This window comes from Vidua chalybeata, chromosome 4, assembly GCF_026979565.1.
Source record: "Vidua chalybeata isolate OUT-0048 chromosome 4, bVidCha1 merged haplotype, whole genome shotgun sequence".
NCBI lineage: Eukaryota > Metazoa > Chordata > Aves > Passeriformes > Viduidae > Vidua > Vidua chalybeata.
In genome coordinates, this window is record NC_071533.1 from 27,838,123 (window position 1) to 27,854,085 (window position 15,963).

The 15,963-nt window shown below is 39.2% G+C and overlaps 1 protein-coding gene across 2 annotated transcripts in view; it reads left to right on the forward strand.

Annotated features, from left to right (window-relative positions):
- The first annotated feature begins 3,876 nt into the window (after positions 1-3,876).
- CENPC (centromere protein C) overlaps positions 3,877-15,963 on the forward strand; it is a 28,912-nt gene continuing 16,825 nt past the window's right edge. The window contains exons 1-12 of one of the 2 annotated variants that reach the window (XM_053941078.1): positions 3,877-3,933; positions 5,221-5,267; positions 6,327-6,388; positions 6,708-6,796; positions 7,856-7,961; positions 8,065-8,284; positions 9,150-9,353; positions 9,528-9,907; positions 10,567-11,410; positions 11,955-11,993; positions 13,195-13,268; positions 14,347-14,415. In XM_053941078.1, coding sequence (XP_053797053.1) covers positions 3,919-3,933; positions 5,221-5,267; positions 6,327-6,388; positions 6,708-6,796; positions 7,856-7,961; positions 8,065-8,284; positions 9,150-9,353; positions 9,528-9,907; positions 10,567-11,410; positions 11,955-11,993; positions 13,195-13,268; positions 14,347-14,415 — 2,149 coding nt within the window. In that variant the 5' untranslated portion in view covers positions 3,877-3,918. Of the gene's footprint in view, positions 3,961-5,220; positions 5,268-6,326; positions 6,389-6,707; positions 6,797-7,855; positions 7,962-8,064; positions 8,285-9,149; positions 9,354-9,527; positions 9,908-10,566; positions 11,411-11,954; positions 11,994-13,194; positions 13,269-14,346; positions 14,416-15,963 lie in introns of both variants that reach the window. The other variant, XM_053941077.1, reaches the window with a different exon arrangement.

Consider the following 15,963-nt stretch of genomic DNA (forward strand, 5'->3'; position numbering starts at 1 on the left):
TTTGTTGTTTCTGCTCCTGTATTCTTCAAGCCTGTTTGCTCAAAGGAGGATTGGCCACTCCATGAGATGGAAAGTCCAGTACAGTCCTTACCTTAAAGGCAAGATTTGTATTGAGGAAAGCAAGAAGAATGGTGAACGTAAGAAATGGTCCCCATGTGCAAATTAGGCAATTTGCATTTGCTTAGGGAAGAGTGCAAAAAATAGGAAAAGCAGCATTTAATGATACTCCTGGTGTTCTAAGAACATCTCAAATTCATTTCATATGTTACTCCATTCTCGAACAAGAATTTCATTCTTGCCATCTACACATGAGATTAGATCCATCTGAAAGGCTTAAACTCCCACTCAAAAGCAGAGGAACTGCTTTCTTGTGTGGCTGCTTAGTGGTGCCGTGGTCAGCACAGCTATCTTGTGTCAGTCTCAACATAGAAACATAGGGAGGGTAGGGGTGTAAATTGTCAAAACAATCCCTGAAGTTCAGAGAGCTGGAATTGTTGATTATCTGCACTAAGACTATTCTTTGTGGAATACTGCAGTATGGGGAAAGTGAAAACCTATTGGAGAGCCAAATTAGCACTTTCAACAATAAAACTTAGTCTTCAACAAAGAGAAAATGTGTCGAGCCTTTCTGCCCTCACCAAATTAAAATCACTATCGCACTTGATGATGTTAAAGGGAGGAAAAGACAAATGGATGTTTGTCAAAGCAAACCGTTATCTCAGCTGCTCCTTTTGGTACCATTTCCCTATAGCAAATTGTTGTGCTGTACACCTGTCCTTAGAACAAGTCTGAGCTGCACTGAACTGCGAGGTTTTTACCCTCACTGGTCAACTTTTGGGGTATGTAATTATAAAATTTCTGCTTAATTGGAAATCATTATGGTCTAGTTTTGCTGCTGTGGTGAGGCAGAGGTGTATTACAAAAACATCATCATTTAACTTATTTAAGCACTGGATACTTGAGGTAGTAGTTCTTTTTTTCTCCCCATCACAGTAGAGCAAGGCAAAATTAGAATAAAAACTTATAAACGGAAATACCCTCTCATGTGTTTCAGCTTTAGAGATTGTTATTTAACATTATGTCCTGCAGCTGTTGCAAAAGCTATTAACAATTTAGCTGTTTATCCTCATAGTTTATTAAGCTTTAGGGATGTCTTCACATCTAATGTAATGATGTCACTAATTAGTGCTAATGATCACTCAAAGTTTAGGTCAACAACAAACCAGTGTCACCTCTCACAGTTGGAGGCTGGGAAACAAATGAAACTCGGATTAAGTATGTTGTCTTACATTAGTGTGGTGTTAATGTGATGTTTATGGTTTTGAAATAAGCAGCATTTAAAAGTAGTAAAGTCTCAGTACTATTCTAGAATGCCATATGACTGTCCTCAGGGTTTAAAGTAAACTGTCAGATATAATTAATGCAATGGCTTTTACTAATCACAACATGTACACCTTTGAGAGCCTTGTAAAAAGTCCAGGTCAAGGCTGGCAGGGATCACAGCCAGAATTTACACATATGGCTGTATCTTTATGCTGCTCTTATTGTGCGTGTCTGTTGGATGGATGGATGCTCTGTGAATGGGTTCTGCTCAGTTAAAAAGTTAGTTATGGAAAAAGTAAAAATGCACAATGGCTCCAGATATTTTTAGCATACCTTTAAAATATTTGGATATAAATTAATCTAGGTAAAATCTCAGAACTAGGAACTTCAAAAGGACTTAATGTAGAAGAACTTGGCATGTCAAGTGGCTCATTAAAACTCTTCTTCATGCTTTAAACCTTTTTGAATTGCTGATAGGGAGAGTGAAGGTGTATATATAGAAGATTGTGGAGTAAACTGATTCAGTGTGAATTTGTGTTTGATAGAGCCTATTTTCAATCTGCTTCTGCTTTTTATCATAAGTCTATGCAGGTGCTCAGCATGATCACACTAAAAAGGCGCTGGGCAAATGAATTTTGGGGTGCTGATCTTCCAAATCTCCAATGTTGTCACAGTGTTACCAAGCTAGAGGCTTGTAGTGTTATGTGGAACCTGAGAACTGCTTTATTTATTTTCTTTTTTTTTTCTTTTTTTTTCCCGTGGCAGTGAAAGCTTGTATTACTCTAGGACTGTTTGATGCACAATTCCGGTGGAGCAGCTGAAGCTTGCTGTCTTCCTGCAACAATGAAAAATTATTTTTCCACTAGAGCACTTCAAATAGCTTTCTTTCAAAATGTTACTCTGAGAGAGCAGTTGATTTGCAGGAATGAAGTTTTATATCAGTAATGAAGATCCTTCTCACTCAAATGCTTTCTTGAAGAGTTTGCTCATATGTACACCAGCTTCCTCTGAATTTCTATCATTGTTAATAGATAAAATTAATTAATATGTGCATGCCAAGTGTTAAGCAACCAGATCAACTTTTCTCTGATTAGTCATGTTTCTTTAATGGTAGGAGTAGTGAGGGTTGTGTGTGAGGGTCCCAATACTGTTAACCAAGACTGCTTTGATAGATCAGATGGATTTAAGCTTTTATTATCTATACCACAAATAAAAAGTAGATGTTTCCATATTATTTTCCCACCCTTTTCTGATGTACAGTGAAATATGTGACTGCTTATTAAAAAGATACAGCTATTCAGGAATAGTGGTATATAGGAAAAGATAAAGTTATCAGGAATAGTGGTATATAGGAAGAACAAGTCTGGCACCAGTTATGCTGTCACCTCTTTGTGGCTTCTCACATCCTGAAATAACATGGGTTTGAGCTAGGCAGAGAGTTCATACACCTGTCAGGCTTGTCATCAAATACAAGTAAAGATTTTAGATAAGTTTACGATCTTCATGTTTGTAATTTTCCTTGTGTCTTTGAAACAATGTGGATATAGGCCAGTAGTTTTAAGTAAGGAACTGAATTTCAGCCAAAAGCTGAAATTAACTTGAAAGTTTATCAATCCCTGTGCAATTACAGAAAGCAAATGTGCAGCACAGTGCAGCAATCTAAACCTTTGTCCAAAGGTTGATAAACTTGACCAAAGACCTTTTGAATATTTATTTTAGTAAAGGTATATTGTGTGTGGTTGATTAAGTAGCTGGTGCAGGTGCTTATCCGTGGTGCATAAAGTTATTGAGGCTCAAGCTTAAAGGTGCTGTAAGTTCCATAAGCATTCCATAAGCATAGCTAACAGCAGAACTGTGTTGGTGATGTGCATCCTTTTGTATGGCACAGGTGAGAAACAGGGAAGAAGTGTTAAGTTACCACTTCTCCCAGCAGCATACAAGTTTAAAATTTCATAGGGGAAAAGCTGCAACTCTGATCTGATGCATACTGAGCAGCACCCTATTCACAAAGTGATCTAAACTATTTTCGTGAAAAGGAAGTGCTAACCTCCCATGTTATGATGTACTTTTAAAATAGAGAAAGGACCTAGTGTTCCGGTCACAAGTGTGTGCTAGAAAGCATCACTTAAAACTGTATTTTTGGGCAGTGTTTTGGTGGCACTGTAAGGTACTGCGGCCTTAAGTTCTCTAGCAGTCGTTTTTTGCTCGTTGTTGAGTTCTTCAGTAGAATTTTAAAGAAAAATTTGCAACGCGCCGTGGAGACAAGGGCTGCTTTCTAGCTTTGGAAACCCGAGGATCTGAAGGTTTCCCACCAGTGAAGTAAAAGAACGGGAAGCAGCGCCCGCCCCTCCCCTCACAGAAAGGCGGGCAGGAGGAAGGGCGGGGTACGGGCGCAGCAGCTGCTTCTGCGCAGGCGCAACAACCGCGCGCGCCTAAACCAGCTGCCCTGCCTGGCGCGCGGCGGCCGCCGACCAATGGGACGGGGCCGGGGGGGCGTGGCTGGGGCGCTGCCGGCCGTGCACGCGCGCCGCCCGCCGGGAAGGGCGCGCGAGGTTCGAAGGCGGCGCGGGGGGCGCGCGCCGGCCCCGGTCTGGTATGGCGCAGGCCTTGGTGAGAGAGCGCGGGAGCGGCCGCTCTGTGCGTCTGTCTGTCTGCCTCTGTGTGTCCGCGTCTGTCTGCGTGTGTCTCTATATCTGTCTGTCTGGTTTGTTGTGGGCGGTGGCCGGGCTCGTCCGTAGCGCAGAGGCGCGGCCCTCGGCGCGCTCCTGAGGGGAGGGACAGGGCCGATCTTCCACTTGCCCCTGAGGAGGGCGAGGCTGGAATTGGGGTTCCGCGCTCCCTCCGGCTCCGGGCGGTTGGCACAGGCATGTTGGCTGGTCTGTCGGGAGCCCCGTTCCCCTCAGCGCACCAGTGTCTGTGCCAGACCCCGTTCCTCTCAGGCTGCCTCTGGAGAGCCGACTTCCACGGGAGAGTGAGCACATCGAGAGCAGGACACTCGTGCAGGCACCCTAGAATCATGCTTAAATTTTAAAATTCTTCATCTGTAGCGCGACACGAACACAATAATAAATGAACTGTTAAAGGCTCTTTTAGGTCCTTGACAGGAATTTTTAATTTCTTTAGTGCACAAGGTCACTTTGCCCAGTGCATTATGCTGCACTCTGCTGCGAAGGGAAGGGGGTTTAAGTTTATGCTCGAGTGCCGGATTGACTGCGGAGTGTTTCTGTATAATTTCTGAAGTGGTGTCTTTTGGTCAGTTGTTTTCCCCTGTCACGTGTATCTTCCTTCTTCCACTTTAAACCGATGATGAAAAATTGTAGTGAAATCAATTCATATAGAGTTTGATTATTTTTGATACCAGAAGTAATATCTAAAGGGGAATCACAGTGAAGTACAGTCAGTATGGCAAACTTCAGACAAACGTGCTGAATTCTCTTGTGTTAGGATTAGATAATTGCATTACTCCACATTGCATATACTCTGCACCAATCAGGAATAGATTATAGATTTTTTCAGCTAAACATTTTCATTTTTTGAGATATTTTCCTGACACATTTGTGAAGAACTACACTCTGCTTTGCTGTTGAATTTTTCTTGCCCTTTATTCCCATTTTATCCTCTACAACCATTCCCAGGTCAGCGGCTTTATTTGATTACACAGAGAATGTGTTGCTGCTTGAATTATTACTGCTCTAGTTGTGGTAAATGGCTGGAGTCCTGTCTGCTGTTGTTTGAATGAGGTTATACTTGGATTTCAAGTGTATGAAGAGGCACTGTGGCATTCTAAGAAAATCAGTGCTGCAATAACTGCCACTGTCTCTAGAATCCTTGAGATCTGCTTACTTGTTTTTCAGGTGTCATCATGATTAGTAAAAATGGATTCTTATTTCTTCACAGAATCGTTTAAAAAAAGACTACAGAGCAAGATTCTGCCATGGAGGAGGGTAATTTGCATTTAAACACCTATTCTTAGGTTCTGGAAAATTTACCTTGACTTTATCTGAGAGCTAAATGTCAAAGCTACTTGATGTACCGTATTGATTTCCCAAATTTCTTGTATTTCTTAGTGGTAAGAGGAGCAAGCTCTGGTGGGGGGGCGGTGGGGGAACAAGGCTCCAAGGTTTTCCTTTGCTGAGGCAGCGGATTGTGGTGTAGCTGTACCTAAGGTAACCCTAACTGGGCTTCCTGAGTAGGGAAGCAATAATCTGTGCAAACATGTTGCCTTTCAAGGAGTAGAGAAGTGAAGCTCAGGTAGAATTCCAGCATATTTGGACCTTGCTGGTGAATGGCAGAAATGAGTTTGAGCATTTGCAGTGCTGTGATGTTCTTTACATGCGTATTAGGAGTCTGTGAGGTTTTTGTTGCTGAAATCCATTTCTGGACATGCATCTCATGAGCTTACCAAATGTACACATTTAGCTGTTTTTAAAGATATATCATGATCATTATGGGAGTAATATTCCATGGCTTTTCTAGTGTTATTTTGGTTTTGATCAACACTGTCTGGCTGGTGAATCACTCACTTCTTCCCTTTTCATTTGTGCTGGTTTGAAATAATAATCCAACCAGCTGAGCTGTTCACTTGCTTATGGATAGGATACCTCAGGCCTGGTTCTAGGTCTGCTGCAACTGCACTACTGTACAGGCAACATAGCTCCAGGTCTGATTTATAAAAATATTACTTATTCAAGTGAGACTCTAGCCAGCCTAAAGCTCATTTACCTCAGGGCTGTTGCAGTAGTTGCATGTTTTCTTTAATGTAGAGAGAAGTCTTTGTTCTTATTATAATCTGTGGCAGTGAGGCTTTTTTTCCTGGAATTCCTACTTAGACAAATTTCTTTGCAGATATCTATGCATGGAAATGGTAGGTAAAAATATATTAAAGTTTGAACTAGAAGAAATAATAACCTAAAATATATAGAAGTAAAACTTTGCTACTTTAATATTTGGGATAAGAGCATTTGACATTTTTGATGGAAAATATTTTTCCCTCTTCTTTCTAGAAATAAGATTGATCTACAGCCAGGTCAAAACGTACTGAAAGTCATACAGGATTGTTTTGAAGGTAAGTTCTTATTTGGTGTTTTGCTTGATTTGCTGATAAAAGAAAAATATTTTCTTCCTTGTATTATTTAGTGGTAAGTACATAGAAATAAAATATAGGGATAAAATGGATAAAAATAGTATTTCTCAGGGTTTTTAAGAACAGCCCCTTCTCAGCTTTTTATAACTGTGTCTTAGCTGTCTTATAATCTCTTTCTCAAGCAGCTGGTTCCTTTCTTGTTTGAATTTACATGACCTTAGTGAGCCTTAGAACTTGTTAAAATAAATAAAACCTGGACAATTCTAAGATTCCCATATTTACTGTTTTTTTTTCTTCATAGGTTGCAGCAGTGATCTTACAATAAACTCTCCAAATTGCTCAACGTTTGTTTTGAAAACTGAGAAGAGGACTTCAGTCCAGAGACAAAGCGTAAGTTCTGTCAGTGTCATAGTGTAGCACTGGATACTGGTTCATGTGGGTGCAAGTTCAATTCTGTAGCATTTGGTTCTGTGTGAGCACCTGTAAAAGTATGTGGGCTACAATTTAACGATCTATAATAGTTATTGAAAATGTGGGTTTTTTTCTTAGTTTGTTGTGCTCTAATAGTAAATATTCTATAAGTATAATTATTTAATAGCTTTTTTCCTTAAGTTTTTATTAAAGAAAGCTTCTTCAGCTTTTTGTCCAGGACAGTTAAATTTCTCATGGTCTCAGGCTGAAGCACGCTGCCTTATTACTGGTGGTGGGTATGGCTGTCAACCAACTCCAACCACTGGAGTTGGTTGTGGTCACTTTGCTAGATATATGGACACAGTTCTTAGCTATCAGATGGGCAGTGAAATTTAAAGGGGATTCATGTAGAAAAGCAGCTGGTTAACTCCTGATAATTATCTGTACAATAACTTCATATGTCTGTAACTTTGTTGATGAGTGGAAAGAAGGTGAAGGCCTTGTTAATGTGCTGCCTGAGAGGATGATGCCAATATTCTAGACTGTATATTTAGTTTTAATATTTTGATTTTACTTTTTTCTTTTAAGTAGGATAGTCTATTAATGGCAGGGTTTAGAACATGCAACCTTATAATGATGTTTAATTCAGTCTGATGTTAGAATATAATCTGAAATCAATTCTTGCTAAACCTCAGTCTGTCTTAGTAAAGGGTAATTAAATAGTTTAAATGAATTCATGTTAATGACAATAATAAGTAGTTTACCTCGAGATTAGCCAGATGTCTGGTTAAAGCTGCATATAGATTTTTACTGTACACACTGTTTTACCTGTTGCTTGAAATTTACAGTTACTTTTAGAAAGTTTTACACCATAGAAAGTTGCAGTCTTTAGCTGAAATAGAACTGTGATTTGAATGAGTGTGAATTAAGGGAAGAGCATGAATTATATTAATGGTCTTTAAAAATGTGTATTCCTGTTAAAATACTGTTGCTTTTTCAAATATTTTACTTCATCTCATTTGTTACCAACTATGACAGTCCAAGGCAGGGTCATCCAGCTCTGTGAAAAGAGCCCGTGAACCTGCAGAACCCTCACCTGCAGAACCCTCACCTGCATCACCGCTAAAACCAGTCAGCAGCAGAGGTTGGTCACAGTATTACTGAATTAAGCTTTTTAAAGTAACTAGTTCTTGGGATTTTGTTAGGTTTGAAGTAAAAGAATTAAACCTGTACTATATATATGGCAGGACAGTCATGTGAATCACACCTGAAGACTACAACACCTGATTGCGTAGCTACTTCTAAAAAGACAGAGTCTCCTGTGTCTAAAAGTGAAAAAAACCATACTTTAGAAGACATTGAAGCATTGTGCCAGCATCCGGCTGTGCCTTTGGATCCTGAGAATCATCGTGGGTCTGTTGGATCACCTTTTCCTGTGGAGGAAGCGAAAAGTTCTCCTGTAGTTAAGTAAGTAGAGCTGAACATGGTTGTGGTGTCATATTCCAGGTATGTCCCCCACCTCAGGGTAAATCGAGTTTGGATTGTGAACTCATAAAAAATAATTCCAAGCTTTTTAGAAAGTTTCTATATCTGGGTTTAGAAAGGGCAGAATTATTTTTTATTTAACATTCTGGTGATAAGTGCAGTACTCAAATGAAGGAAGCCTGTCAAATTAAACTCTTCTTTCCAGGAGAGTGCACCAAAGTATCAGCTTCTCAGCTTGCGTAGACTGCTTCAGTGAATCCTATTGACAGTGTTGACTTTAAAAGTTAACAAAAATTTGTTAAAGCAGAAATGACCAGTCATTGTTCCTCTTGCTCTGAATATACAAATGCTTTATTCAAAGTAAAATAGCTTCAGTTGTGATTATTATCTCCTTGTTGGAAGATTTGAAGCTGAACTGCAGCACTGGCCAATGTCCTGGCCACAGTTCTGCTTTCCTAGAGGACTGAATCTCTGGGGTAGATCATAAAGATGGACTGACACTGATCCCATTGACTCCTATTGATGGAATGAGATTGGAAAGACAGTGCACCTGCAGTCTAGGAAACCTGACAATTTCTCAAGCCCATTCTTCTAAAATTAGGAATTTGTTTTGCTGAGCAGCCTTTACTTTGATCAAGAGTCACATGCTGACTCCATGTTGCCTGTAGGCACTTGCTACTATACTGGAAAGCACTACTGCTAACCTGTGTTGCAGCAAGTTTACAAAGGGAAGCTCGTTCATAGGAAGTGAGATGCTGTCAGCAGGAGCATCTGTGCATCCTCACAATACTTTATTGTGCACTCAGGATTTATGGCAGCATATTTGAATGCTGTTTCTCATTCATAGATTGCATTTTGATAACTGGAGTACACCAGCTGCAGCAAAGAGCCGTGGAGAAGTTGAAAATTTGGAAGGACCTCAGCCTGGGAGAGATGAGCAGGTTGTTCCTGTGCAGGGAACAGAACGTATTACTGCATCATCTGCCCAGACACAGAAGACTTTCTCTTCAGCTGTCTTAGCAGCTGTAGCAACAAGAACACTTGGACAGAGGTTTGTATGGAGGCTTAATATGGAATGTATGATGGATGAACTTTATAATAATTCTTTTGAGGAATGTTCTGTACTGTGTCTAGGTGTGGTGAGTTACCACTAGATTTGGAAGACTGAAAGTCAATTTCCCCCCACCCTGAATGATATGAATGTTTTTTTCCCTCCATTATTTAGATATTCGACCTTGATACCACCACCATCACCTCCTCCTGTGAAATACCAAGAAATAGAAATAGAAAATGAATGTGAATTTTTAATTGATGAATCAGGTGGTGCATCATCTTCTTCTTGGATTTCAATACCCACTAAGAACAAAAAATCAAAAAAAGATGGCTCTGCAACTCCAATTTCTAAACTTCAGCCCTCTGAAAAGGAGAAGACAAAGAATAAGAAAGTCAAGAAGAGAAAAGTACAGGTTAAAGCACTTACTAAACAGAAACTGGATCATCTGGATGTTGGGGCTTTTGACGTCAAAGAAATGTCAGAATCAGATTCAGTCTCTAATAGTGAAGAAAATGTCCTTACATCTCAAAGCCAAAGGAGTACTCATATGGGTAAGTTATTTAACAGCTCTTCAGATTTTTCCTTACAGGTCACATTACTGGATTATTTTCTGGTGGTTTATAAGAAAATTGTGATAAAGTAGGTGATAGACATCAATGGATTCCTTTTTTGGTGTTTCAGTTGCGCAGTTAGATTTGGGTGAGACAGAGAGGCAATGAGACAGTGTCATCACTTTTTTCACCACATCCTTTTCCTTTCCTGTTATAATGTTAAAAATTAAATTAGCAATGTTGTCTTTTTGTATGAAGAATCGCAAAAGGTAGGTACCCAACAAGCTTTTGTTCTCTCACCATCGAAAGGCAGTTATGTGCTATGGACGGAAAGGGGATTGAGTTTTAGGAATTATTTGTGAAGGGTTTTGTAGCATGAAACACTGAAAACTGGAAAGCAGACAATGTAACATTTCTGTCCCCTTTTTTTTAATACGAAATACTGGAAGTACACCAAAAGGTTTTTTGTAGACTATAGTTTAGTAAAAGCCTTCTTTTAGTCAGTGGTGATAAAACTGGTTTTGTGATACCTCTTTTTTTTTATTATTTTCTTCCCCATTTTGATTCTTTGAGGTTTTTTTATGCATTCAGTTGTCAACATATCTCTTCAGGTTTAATGGGAAAAGGTATTAATATCTAAATATTTTGTGTATTGACAGGAAAGACTAAAAAGGATGCACTTAGGCAAGACTCTCCAAACCAGAAAAAGAACACATCCTGGAAACCAGAAGATGAAGAACTGATGTTGTCATGGGCTGGATTGGAAACAAAACTATCTGATGAAGAGCAGTGTGAAACAAGGATACCAAGTGAGGATTTGCCTATGCCCTCATCTGGGCATCAGGAAGAGCAGACCGTGTCACTGAAAAAGTCTCTCAAGTCTTCCAAGAATCTGCAGTTAGCTTCTAAAGCTTCTCAGCATTTAGTTAAGAAGAAACAAACTGCTAAGCAGGAACTTCCAAAAGTCAAAGTAGCTAAGAGAGGGACAATAAGTCCAAGGAAGAAACTTAAAACATCTGTCCAGAAAAGTAGTAATAAAAAGCCTCAGTTACAAAGAGAGGAGAGTTCTGACAGTGAACCTGGTGAAGAAGAGGTTGAAAGAGAGCCTGTAGAACTGAATGAAGTGTGCACCACGCCCTTGCATCAGAAATTAGAGACTTCCATGATTCAGAAGTTGACTAAGTCCAAAAAGCCTAGAAATGTAATACACACATCAGAGTTACCTGGTGGTGCAAATAACAGAACTCCTCTAAAAGCACTCCAGCATCCCATGGAGAATGTGAAGAATCCTGGAAAGAAATGGTCTGACAAGTCTTCAGGGAAGATACCCAAAAAGATTCCACGCAGAACCAAGAAAGCTTTTTGCTCAAGCCCTGAAGACCCTGAGTCTCAAACAGATTCTGACAGCTCTTCTGTACAGGATATGGCAAGGAAAAAACAGAAGTTACCAGATGTGAAAATAAAAAGTAACAAAAGAAAACATAACAGACAGCATGGACCACAGTAAGCTTTTTGTGTGATTCTTTACAAATGTGGTGTATAACTTGGTAGATAATTAAACGCATCTTGTCAGCTTTTAAGCAGATGGCCCAGTTCAAGTATGTGGTAGTTGAGGTTGGTTGAATAGATAATAGAGAAACCAAGCAGTTTAATCAACACTCTTTTCTCAAAGCTGGGTGCCATACTTAAGTGTCCCCTACATGAGGAAACGTGTTCTAGTTAAAGTGTTTTTGTGAGACTTGCATAGCAGATCTAGTTTAACACAATCTCACCACCCACGGAATAACTTCATTGTCAAGTTTGTTCCTTTTTAAAAATAAATTTAGAAAATACAGCATTTAATTCTTCAGCTGTATTTATTTTTGTCAGTCTAAAGACCAAGTGGTCTAAAACCTGGCTTATAATCACTGGTCTTTGCATTGCTTTTTAATTTTTTTTAATGTCTGTTTTATAGTTTTGTTCAGGACATAAAATTATTGATCTACATGTTCCTTTCATTAAGTTTACTTAACACCAAATGTAGTAAGAATATTTTTTTCTTTTCTAGGGATTCCTTTGTAGCTGAGAAGGTTGAGAATTGCGAAAGGTAATTTCTTGAGTTGTCTGAAAAATGTTACTTTAATCCTACTTCTGCCCCATGGAGACCCCCTGAGACTGGGCAGCTGGTACAGCTGCTGTGTTCTGTGCCCTACTGGTGAAACACCAAGTAGAACAGGGTTGTGATTCCTGCTTGAGGGCTTTAAATACTGTGCGAATACAGTTAATAAAGTAATACAGTTTTTCTTCCTGTCATGAATAAGGGGTCATAACAAGCTTCTTGCCTTTGAGGATTTTTTTTTTCCTTTGAGGCTTGCTTCCACATTAGTGTGTAATTTTTGAGCAGAAAGACCAGTGCTCCTAGAACTAATGACAGCTGCACTAATAAAATTGATGTCAAGTAGGGAAGATAGAACTCTATCTACAATCCATACTCTTTGTGCATGTACATAGGCATGTATCTTCCCCTTTCATGAGATGGAAGCTTAATAACAAAGCAAACAGGAGTGGCAATCTGTGAATTTATTAAATTCTTACACAGTCATTGTACTGAAAACGTTGGGGGCTTTATTTCCAAGGGAAACCTACTGCAGACTGACTTGGACAAATTTGTAGTGTAGATTTGCTAACCTAGGTAATTGAAACGCACCTTTTGGAGTTGAGCTGAACTTCACTGGCACAGTAAAAGCAGTGAAGCACAGCCTCAGATAGGGGAAGAAGGAAGGTCAAGGGTACTGATTCTAAGTCTGTAGGAGAAGTTCTGTTACAAGTGACTTGATTGCTAGAGAATCTCTGTTGAAGTTATATGTGTAAATTGTTGCTATTTTATGGGGGAGACTTCATGATAGACTACATATTATTTTACTGTCCTTTCCTTAGAGTATGCAAAACTCTTTAAAGCACTTTTTATAATTATGGTATATGGAAAATTGTAAGGTAATGCTACAGAGGCGGGGAGAAGGTCTGTTCTGGAATAGAGAAAAAATAAAAAGTAGGAAACCTCTGTAGAGAGGAGGTGTGAACACTAATTGTCTACCCTATGACTGAGTAGGGGAGTAGTTCATGAACTTCTGACCTGTGATTTCTAAGGATTAGTCATTTGCTTCAGTGTCTAATTGTTATTGACTTGTTTAAATGCAAAATAGAACTCAGCCCATATGATCTGAAAAAATCTTAAATTTGCTATTCTTGGTAGTGCTGTAATATTCCTTTGACATGTTCAGGCAAGTGTATTTTTTTTTCCTTTGCAGTGGGCCTGTTCTAGAAGACGGTGATAAATTTGCTTCCAGCACCAAGTCTCCTGAGCAGGATGATACATCTTCAGGTAATGTTTGAACTATGTATTTCCTTGCATTTTATGTATAAGCTTCTTATAAACTGTAACTGACAGTTCAGTAATTTCAGGAGAGTTGTATTCAGCTTGTTCAGAACAAGAAATGCAGGTTTTATTTGCTGTGGTTACATTTCTATCCAAGTGTGTGGTACAGCATGCCAGCTTTACATTGTTAGCTTTGGGAGAACACAGCCCTCCATGTTTTGGCATCATGCATACCAGGATAAAGTTATTCTTTCTAAAATACTTTGAACAAAATTTTCAGGCTCAGTTTGTACCAGTTTGATGTGTTGCCATATGATTATCCTGTATGCAGTCACTTCAGACAAACCTGAGCCAAATTACAGCACTGATGGAGTCATGGCCTGTTCCCCAAGGAATACTTTGGTTTTGTGGTTTTTTTGGGGGGGTTGTTTTGTTTGGCTTTTTGTTTGTGGGGGTCTTTTTGTTTGCTTTGTTGTGTTAGGGTTTTTTTGTTAGTTGTTTGGTTTGGTTTTGTATTTGGGGGTTTTTGTGTGAGGAGGGTTATTATTATTTGTTTGGTTTCAGTTTTAAATTTCACTGCACAAGTTCCACATGTTGTTGTAATAAACGTGAGCCCTGGATATATGAAGTCTTTTCCTTAGTGTTTCAGAACCAGATGGGAATGTTATTAAACCATGTAATGCTTTTTTCAGATACCTACTTTTGTGTGTGTTCTGGTAAAAAATTTGTCCTGAAGTTAGGTTTCAGTGATATAAATCTGAATGACCTTGCACTTTAATCAATAAAATTATGTGTATAGTTTATACGTTGTCAATGTTCACTTTAAAAAGAGGGATAGGTCTGAGGAGTATTTATTTGAATGTATAGTTTTCAAGTAATTTTTAAGTTTACTTTGTTTAAAACTAATTAGAGATACTGTTTATCTACAATGGATTTCATATAAGTTTATAGCAAAAAATGTTGGTGGAAGCACTATTCTTGGGACTTCTGTTTGTGTTACTTTTGGTTGCTTTAGTCAGCATATTGAATAAAAGTCAGGAATAATAAATACCTTTGGTGATGGGGTTTTTGAATATGTTTTCAGATACTTCTGAAGACTCAAATTACAAATTAAGACATCTGTTGTCAGACGAAATAGCAAGCCATAAAATAGGTAAGAGTATATTAAAATATAATGTAAGTGTGTAAATGCAAATGCATTTCCAACTTGTAAATGTTGCTGAAGGAGACACAGACAAACACCTAGAAATGGATTCATCTGTTCATAAGTATTTACAGATAAGGTTTGTTATTTCTTCAGGCCTTCAACCCTTCTCTTAACTGGAAAGTTATTTTTTAAAACTTATAGTGTTTCTCTTTTTTTATTGCTCCATTCAACAACTATCTTATTAACTGCCACACTTCTGTTTTTCATGGTCTTGTGTTAAGGAAACTATCAGATCTGATCATCTAGGAGTCACTCTGGCAGTCACACTCCCACCACCACAGACTTTAAGTCCTGGGACTGAAACCCCTTTACAGTGGGTGGCTCCAGTGCCCTGACAGGTGCTCCATTTGATTCTCTACATGGCGACAAGGTTTCTTTGCTGGCTTTACCCTGAATTTCTCATAGCAGAGTCTCAGACCTCTGGTTCCTTTAAATAATTTTATGGTGTAGCAATGGAATAAAAACTTAAACTGGAACAAGGGACTATCTGGGCTTTTGTACCCTCACATTCTGTGTGCTCGACAGTCCAGGGTCCTGCTGGTCCGTCCAGCTGAGTCCTTGGCTCCTGCTGTGTCCCTGAGTGTCTGGTCACCGGGCTGGGCTACAGGTCCCTGTGCCCGCTGTTGTTCAAAGGGACAGCATCAGTTCATGACCTCTTGCCTGAGGCTCCCATGCAGAGCTCAATCTCTGGCTGGCTCAGCAGCTCCACACCCAGCAATGTGCACTGAATACATTCCTAAAAAACTGAGTCAGGACAAACTCTTACTGTTCAGTGAGTGAATTGCTTCTATGCAGTAAAACTGAGGGTGCAAATAACCTGCCTTCTGTGGTGGTCTGAGTCTGGATAGGATGGAACAATGGGCGTGCAGTCAGTTGTAGGGTTGCTTGTCTGTTTTACATTGTGAATGTTTTTTATTGGCTTCGTTATTATTTTACGCACAACACTTTAGTTGTCTACCTTCAGAAACTGTTTCAGCAACTGTTTCGTATTTACTATTTTTAACATTTAAATATTCTTGATTATTTTGCTTTGAGATCTTAAAGGGCTTTTACTCTTCTTAAAACACTAAAATATCACACTGTATTCATATATGGCAGCTTATGCAACTTGAGACTGTGTGATGAGTACATTTGAAGGTAAATATCTGAGAAATCCTGGAAATTGAAGTTTCTTTTCATAAAAGTAGAGTTTCTTTTCATAAAGATGCCGCTGTTCTGGACTCTGGAAACAGGACTTCTGAATCTGGAAGAGGAGGATGTACTTAGGCAGTCTCTGTTACCCTCCCCAAAACTGAGGCAGTGCCTTTTCATGGTTGCTAATGAAATCCCCCAAATTCAGGCAGGATTCTTAGTCTTTGTCGAGAACTTTGTCTTCGCAGATGAAGCATGTTTGCTGTCCTCCAGCTGGAGCTCCTAATGTCTGTGTATCAGTGGTTAACTAAGATATATAGAATGAAATCTAATGTCAAGTCAGGTTGGTGATTGTTTAAGAAA